This window comes from Phodopus roborovskii, unplaced genomic scaffold, assembly GCF_943737965.1.
Source record: "Phodopus roborovskii unplaced genomic scaffold, PHOROB, whole genome shotgun sequence".
NCBI lineage: Eukaryota > Metazoa > Chordata > Mammalia > Rodentia > Cricetidae > Phodopus > Phodopus roborovskii.
This window is the reverse complement of record NW_026125669.1, coordinates 1-8,333: the sequence shown is the minus strand read 5'-3', so window position 1 is coordinate 8,333 and position 8,333 is coordinate 1. Positions and strand designations below refer to the sequence as shown.

Sequence of the window (8,333 nt, the reverse complement as noted above, 5' to 3'; positions counted from 1 at the left end):
TGGATTAGGAATTTTTAAAAAGAAACTTAAAGTGTCAGCAAAGTCACCTTAATTTTTTTAGAATTCAACTTGGCATGAACGAACTCAAGAATTAGGAATATGGGCTAAAAAAATGGTTAGCCTTTGGCATTTAATAAAGACAATGTTTATACTTTGCTGAAAAATATCAAGATGTTTATTCAGATAAAACTGATATCATGCAGAAAAAAGTGCCTGAGATCTCATACATTTGTCAGTTGGCAGATACAAGAGCAAATGAGGCCTCACCAGAATTATTCAAATCTTATTACCTACACAGTAACAACTAAATTGTCAAGAACTTAAGTGTTTACAAAAATGGTAATGCAAACATCTGAGTCATATTACTGGAATTTGGGTCATATAATAACTGTTTCACATATACACATTCGCAGGTCAAATTACAATTCATAATAAAAATGTTATCATACTTTCCAATACTATATCTAGAATGCACAAACATTTCTATGAATTAAATTTATACAAAGAACCATAAATATCAGTGAATTATGATTAAGCTCCACTAGTGTTTTTTCAAATTAAAATATATGCATACATATATAGTAGTTATACATAAAATTGACTCATTAGAATGATGTAATTTATATTACAAATGATAGGTGCTTGAATATTATCTCTCTCCAAATTAATAACTCATTATGGAAATGTTCTCTATGATTTAGAATAAAAGGAATTTAAAGTATGACACAGTTGCTTGTTGCAATGCCTTAAATCCTGGAGGAATATGTAAATCAATGTTAGCAAGAGATGCATGTAAGTTATATGTGTTTATTATAGATGTGCATCGTGTAAGATAAAATTCTTTTGGAGAAAAATATTTGTCTTGTATTTGAGTCAGTCATAAAATCCCCTGACAAATTAGCTAGAGGACAGTATGAATGTGAAAATTATTGAGTTTTGCTTTGCTCAATAAAAATATCAAAGTTTGTAAGGAATTTTCATAGAGTGAGTTGAATGGCCTACAATCACAGTGTTATTTCCTGCTTCATGCTGTGTCCGTTTAAAAGGATAGAACTGGTTACCACATTCTTTGTTTTGCTCTTCAGAGAAGTCATTCTCACTGTTGAAGAATTGAGAAGGTAGTTGGTTGACCTCTCGGGGTAGGACTTCCTTCTGCAGCAGAGCTGGCTGTTGAAATGTTTCCTGAAGCTTTCACTGAGCAGGTAAAGAGCAAAGGGATTGACACAGGAACTGCTGAAACTCAGAACTCGGGCCACTAAGGTGACAATCAAGTGACCCAGAGAAGGGTCGATCTCCTTGTAGTTGAAAGACCTGTACAAGTAGAGGATGTGGTTGGGAAACCAGCAGAAGACAAAGCAGGCCACGAAGACAAACACAATCTTAGCCAATCGTTTCCGAGCCTCCATCTATGAATGACAGAAATATACCTATTGGTCAAAGGGAAGCAGCAATAGCCACAGTCCAAACTCTCAGAGGCAAGGAATTCATCAGGGCCTGTAGTCACTCCCAAATATACAAATTGATTCTTTACCTCATTAAAGTGATTGCTCTAATAGCTTAACCAAGATTATTTTGTTTACTACATTATTTTCTTTTAAAATAGTTAGCATTTATTCAAAGTCATATGATAAATTATACATGACAATATTCTTGTCAAGGCTATAATATTAATAGATGCCTTAAAACATTTTCTTTTTATTTAAGGTAGGACCACGTAAAAAATATAAATTACTTTGCTTATATTAAATATACTAAATTAATTAAACATAGAATATACACAAATGTATATATTTTCCAAGTAATATAGTATTTTAAACAAAAGTGACCTATTGAAACATTGACCTATTGACTATTTTTTCTTTTAATTCTATTTCTTCCCCCTCTCCACACTCAGGTAGATAATAAAAAAGCAAACAAAAAATAAACATAGAAAACCAAAACTGAAACATACAGTTATGATAAAATCTGGATTTTAAAACCCCAAGTGTCTATTTATATAAACTAAAGGGCCTGTTTGCATAAACATTTTGTCTCCATGATTCCAGATACTAAGATACAAATGATTCATTTATCTGAAACATTCGTTCACTATCTGAATCTTTAAAAATGAATGTCTACTTTTCATTTTGCTATTCATTAATTAATGAAGGCTACCTTGCACCGTGGGAACCTCTGACAGCTCCTGTTGCTGATTGGAGGGTGACTCAAAGAACATTGCCTCTATGTTCACCCACCACAAACTCTAGTAATCTCAGATTTAGTTAAAATTGTCAAAAAGCAGCCATTGCCTCCCTATAACATCTGTGATTATGGAAGTTCTGGCCCATTAGTGTTTTTTTTTCCCCTCTAGAAATATAGAAACTTACAAATGGAAACTTCTACACAAGAACATTGTTTCACCTTCACACAAATAACTTTAACCAAAATTATTATTGCATGCTCTTTAACATGCAAAAAAAAAAAAAAAAAGTAGCTAATCTGTATCTACTTTCAACTAATGTTCCGGAAGGTTGCACAGTTGTAATAGACCAATGTTCCCAAACACATTTGGTATCACATTCTTTCTCTCTGCTTCTATGCAGTTCCTAGAGCTACACACTCAAGCCCCAGTCCAAGCCCTAGGCACTGCCCTGTCCTCTTTAGAGAGACATCCTTCTTCACATTTCTAGTCAACCTTACAGGGAGATCAGGAAAAAATACTAATCAATTTATACTTAAAATCTGGAATTTTCAGACAGATCTTCATCTTTGTACAAATATTCTCATGTATTTAAAAAACAAACATCATTTTTTATTTGTTATCCATTCACATGTACATATGTGTGCATGGCTTCAGGGGATCTGAACTCAGTCCTCATACTGCTAAGCAGCCTTTTTACCAGTATAACTGCCACCAAGCATAGAGACTTCAGTTTCTACCGATGACATGCCAGTTCTCATCAGTGGCTCAGATGCCTAATAAATGGAATCCAGATAGAACCCTTTAACATGTTACACAACCACATATAAGAAAGTCTCCAAGATCCTATCAGTTAAGGCAATTGAAAGCCCAAAAGCACTCTTGGTATTTTGTGCGATTAACACCTGTAACATAACACACATACAAACACACAGCTTACCTGCTTTTTGGCATGTTCATTGGATTCTCCTGGAAGATTGTGTGCACTTTTAATTAAAGTCTTTGCAATGTGGTAATAATAATTGCTGATAATAACAAGTGGTATGAGGAAATAAACAAGAAAAATAAGCACTGAGTGAATCTTCGGGTGTAACTCATCCGTTTGCGGGTAGGGTATGCATGCAGTGAAACTGCTATTATCCAAATTACCAATTCGTGCTACTTCTGAAAACACAGCTTCAGGGATTGCTAACAACACAGAGACCACCCAGATGCTCACAGCCTTCACACTGGTCCACAGCACCACGCCAGAAGTCTGCATGTCCATGGGATTCACAATAGCTCTGTACCTAGGACAAGAGGCTCAAATTACTCTCTAGTAAGAAGAGAATGGGGGTAAATGAAAGAAAAGAGAGGAAGAAGGGAAGGAGAGAGAGAAGGAGAGGGAGGGAAGAGATAACTAAATATCACTGGTAGAATAGGTACCAACACTTCTTTCTCTGGCTGTTTCCTAACATATGGAAAATACAAATTTCCTGGCCTCTCATTGTCTCCAATTCATTCCATGGCTTGTTGGCACAGAGCACAAGTAAGGAGAGGAAAGTGTTTTAAAGTGGAATCTCCTAAGAAATGGTGATTGGCTTTTTCACAGTGATTTTCTCTCCAATTGATGTAGAGTAGTAGATGTATCATTTTTCATTGAATTTGATCAGCTATTAGATTTTCTTATTTAAATGCTTTCATTTCTATTATGCTTGCTATCTAAGGGAAATAACTGAATTGTCAACCGTCTGCAAAGCAACGCAGTTAAATTCTACCTTGATTCGGTTCTCATGACTTCAGAGTTTGGGACTTTCAACATTTTTCCTTAACATTTTCTAGTCAATAAACCCTAGATATGAGTCCAGGGTGAATTTTTTCTCCACAGTCCAAATGAGAGAACTGAAAATTGAAGAGTATTCTGTTTTTTATAGACCTATTTATTTTGTTAGACCACACAGAGGCCTACCCTCTCAGCTCTTGGATATTAGTGTCTATGTTTAGTTGTGATAGGTGGTAAAGGACTCACATTATGTCTTAATCCTTAAATCCTTAACTTCTCATGACCACACTTTACATGAAGTAGTGATACTCCAAACAAACCAAACTGTATATAAGCAAGCTGTATTTATCTTTAAAGGTTTTGAAGTTATAATATATCTAAGAGCTGAAACATAAAATATAATGAAAAAGTGATTTGAGTCAGACTAATTCATCATTTTCTATGATTCCATTTAGAAAAGTTACTTCAGGCCTTTTGATTTTCACTCTGAAGTAAGGATAAAAACATCTACCTCCCAAAATTTACATATTCATTGAGTTTTAATGGTTATCAGATATCTGATACAAGCAACTTATCAAAATAAATAGATAAGTAGATAGATGATAAATAGATAGATTGTAGACATATGATCAATCCCAGTTCCCTCACCCTCCCTCTCTCTTTCAGTCCCTCCCAATCATGCCCCCCACCACCACCCTCCCAACACATTCCCCCCACCAATCCACAGGGAGGGAGATGTGATGGGAGATGTCATTCTGTATATGTTTCTCATACTGGTTAATAAATAAAGCAAGCACTGTTGGCCAATAGGAAAGGAAGATAGGAGTGACTAGGAGACAAGGAGGAAATAAGAAGTAGGGAGGAGGAGTCAGGATGGAGAGCCTGGAGAGAACAGAACCGCCATTCCTCCGCTCTCGGTAAGACCACATGGAAATACATAGAAATGGGTTAATAATTAAGACAGAGCTAGCCAATTAGAAACTAGCACCTGGCCAATAGCATTGTATCAAATACAGAGTCTCTGTGCATTATTTGGGGCTGGTGCAGCAGCAGGACAAGACCAGCATCAGCAGGCAGAAAAACCCGTACTTCTTACAAAGATGCATTTCAGGAAGGATCAAAAAAATCTTCAAGTCATTTGGTCTAGGGACTAGGCCCTCCCACTTGCCTCTAGGTTAGGGGAGTATCCCTCCATGGGGAATGTGCACCCAAAGTCCATTTCTGCACCAGAGATACATCCTGGTTCCTCTGTCTGAGGTTCCTTAGATTGCCAAGGCCTTCTAACTGAGACCCATGTTCAGGGGGTCTGAGTCAGTCCAATGCTGGTTTCCCAGCTATCAGTCTCAGGGTCCATTAGCTCTTCCTTGTTCAGGTCAGCTGTCTCCGTGGGTTTCTATAGCCTGATCTTGTCCCCATTTTCTTATCACTCCTCCCTCTCTGCACTGGCAAAACAGTGTTTAGCTGTGGATGTCTGCTTCTGTTTCCATCATCTACTAGATGAGGGCTCTATGATGGTAGATAAGTTAGTCATCAATCTCATTATCAGTGAAGGGAATTTATGGTAGCCTTTCCACTGTTGCTCAGATTGTTAGTTGAGGTCATCCTGTCATCCTTGTAGGTCTCTGGACATTTCTCTTGAGTCAGTTTTCTCTTCAAACCTATAATGGCTCCCTCTTTTATGGTATTTTTTTTTATTTCTCTCTCTCATCTATTCATCCTCTGACTCAATGTTCCTAGTCCCACATACTCTGCTCTCCTCTACTTCTCTTTCTCCTAACTACCTCTCCACTCACTGACCCCCTTATTCCCATTATACTCAGGAGATCTTGTACCTTTACCCTCCTGTGAGGGACCTTGTATAAATCTCTTAGGTTCCTCCTTGCATCATAGTTTCTCTGGCAATGTGAATTATAGGCTGATGATCCTTTGCTCTAGGACTACCATATATGAGTGAGTACATACCATGTTCCTCTTTCTGTGACTGGATTGACTCATTCAGGATGGTTTCTTCAAATTTAAGCCATTTGCCTGTGAATTTCGAGATTCCATTGTTGTTTTTATTGTTGTTTTGTTTTGTTTTCCCCCTCTGAGTAATATTCCATTGTGTAAATGTACCACCTCTTCTTTATCCATTCTTCAGTTGAGGGGCATCTAGGTTGCTTACAGGTTCATGCTATTACAAATACTGCTGCTATGAACATAGTTGACCACATATCTTTGTTGCATGGATGTGGATCATTTGGGTATATGCCTAAGAGGGGGATTGCCAGGTCCTGTGGAAGACTGATTCCCATTTTCCTGAGGAACCACCATACTGATCTCCAAAATGACTGTACAAGTTTGCACTCCCAACAGCAGTGGAGGAGTGTTCCCCTTTCTCCACATCCTCTCCAACATAAGTTGTCATTGGTGTTTCTAATTTTAGCCATTCTGGCAGGAGTAAGATGGTATCTCAGAGTTGCTGTGATTTGCATTTCCTGATAGCTAAGGATATTGTGCACTTTCTTAAGTGTCTTTCAGCCTTTTTGATTTCCTCTATTGAGAATTCTTTCTTCAGTTCTGTACCACATGTTTTACCTCTGATATTTTAAAAAAATAAAATAAAATGACAATGATCCTCTCCACACCATCTAGTAATATTCTTGCAAAGACATATTCTTAGATAATTTGAAAAAGTAAGTTAAAATACCCTAGACTAGGTAATTTGTGAACCCCAGGAAGTTATTTTATACCCCAGAAGAGTAGGAAGTCCAGGATGAAAACTTCAGTAGATTCAGTGCCTTGTGAGAGTGCCCTTTCTGGATAGCACATTTTAGGTCCAAATCAGCCCCCACCCCCAAATGGCAGTGCTGGTGACAGTGCCCCAAACAGAAGGACTGGCTGTATAAGCAGAAGGATTTTATTGAATAAACAGAAGCTGCACCTAAGAATTTCTCTGGTATCTCTTAAGGCTGATTTCTGTTACCAGGAAAGTCACTACCTCCCTTATCAATTACTTCAACTATCTGGATTAAGGGCATCTATTTTCCGATTGGTCTGAGACAGCCTGCTCAGCTTAAAGAAACATCCCCCCCACCTCTGCCCGATGAAGATTCTGTAAAACCCACTTTCTTTCCCCACAAGATGTACCCTCTTTCTACCCATAGAGTGGCCCAACCAGTTGTTTCACCACCTTCACTTATATGTCATTAACATAGTCTTCCACTGGGTCATTCTTACAATGACCCTACTCTAAACACCTAATCATCTCCCAAAGCTTCCACTTACCTGTCATCAATGTTTAGTGGGAAAATATTTCAATTTATGAATTTTAGGAGGACACAAACCTTCAGGTTATAATATGCACTGTGCCCCTAAAAAGATGATAGAGAAACTTAAATGGTTATAAGATATATAAACTGTTCATTGTTTTGACCTACTAGCAATAGGTCAAAATTCATTTAGAAGATGAACCTAGATCAACAGGGATGATTCTTGTCACTTTCTGCAAGACAAGAGGGTTATATCTCAGGGAGTCTCTAAATGAAAAGGCAAGTTCCAACTTCTTTAAATAAAGAATTATACTTGGAAAAAGAAGAGATTACAAAAGTTGTTAGCACTGTAACATAGCTTGCAACTATAAATGAGCATTTGTTTTTTTTGTTTTGTGGAGGAAAAGGAAGTACTGGGTAATAAACCCATGGCATCACACATTCAAGGCAAGCACTATACCACTGAGCCATCAACCCAGCTCTGAAAGAATATTAATGCTGCAAGTTTATCTTTGGAAGAATATAAAGCAATAAGTAAAGTCATCTAAAGCATATTAAAGTGGGCATGTTTTATCATGCTTTTTCAAATATTTACATAAAACATGAGAAAGATGTCCCTTAGAATGAAACCTATTTAATTAAAATCAGTAGCACAGCAGATATGTGTAAAATGTTACATTTTTTCCTTATAGTCTTGGAGAGATTTTTTTTCTAATTGAAAGTTGAAGATTAATCAATCAAAAGACAGGCATAGAGAAGTATAATTAATATCCCTATATTAAACATCAACGAATAGATGTCTTCTTCAATTTGAATCACATTTATGATATCTGTATGTAGCATAAATTTAATGTAAATATAAAACTAAATTTAATGATAATATAAAATAAATAGAAATTAGATCATTTTTACTTCGTGCAAAAAAAATCAGAACATGTCAAAATCTGTTTCTTTAAGCATATCTAGTTAAACTACCATTTTCGTTTTCTTATCTAACTTTAATATGCAGGAAGGATGCCAACAAGGAGTCTGGGTGTGAACCATCAATTAGCAGAAGTAAGGCTATTGCTCGTTGTTGCTCTACTAGTACACAGTACAATACTCAGAACACATAATGTGTTCTCAGTAATTGGTTATGGGC

General features: G+C 36.7%; 1 protein-coding gene across 1 annotated transcript; it reads right to left on the bottom strand.

Annotated features, from left to right (window-relative positions):
• Positions 1 to 1,004: 1,004 nt before the first annotated feature.
• Positions 1,005 to 3,464, bottom strand: Nmbr (neuromedin B receptor). Its single transcript, XM_051178231.1, has 2 exons — positions 3,120 to 3,464; positions 1,005 to 1,406 (listed from the first exon to the last, which is right to left on the bottom strand). Exons 1-2 carry the CDS (start codon positions 3,444 to 3,446, stop codon positions 1,005 to 1,007), a joined length of 729 nt encoding a protein of 242 aa, XP_051034188.1. The 5' UTR covers positions 3,447 to 3,464.
• Positions 3,465 to 8,333: the final 4,869 nt, after the last annotated feature.

What these genes read in the sequence shown, in the direction of transcription:
- Nmbr (XM_051178231.1), bottom strand. Translation starts at nt 3,446, where the DNA reads ATGGACATGCAGACTTCTGGCGTGGTGCTGTGGACCAGTGTGAAGGCT. An exon ending in ATGAACATGCCAAAAAGCAG is followed by an intron (nt 1,407 to 3,119) that starts GTAAGCTGTGTG and finishes TGTCATTCATAG; the next exon opens with ATGGAGGCTCGGAAACGATT.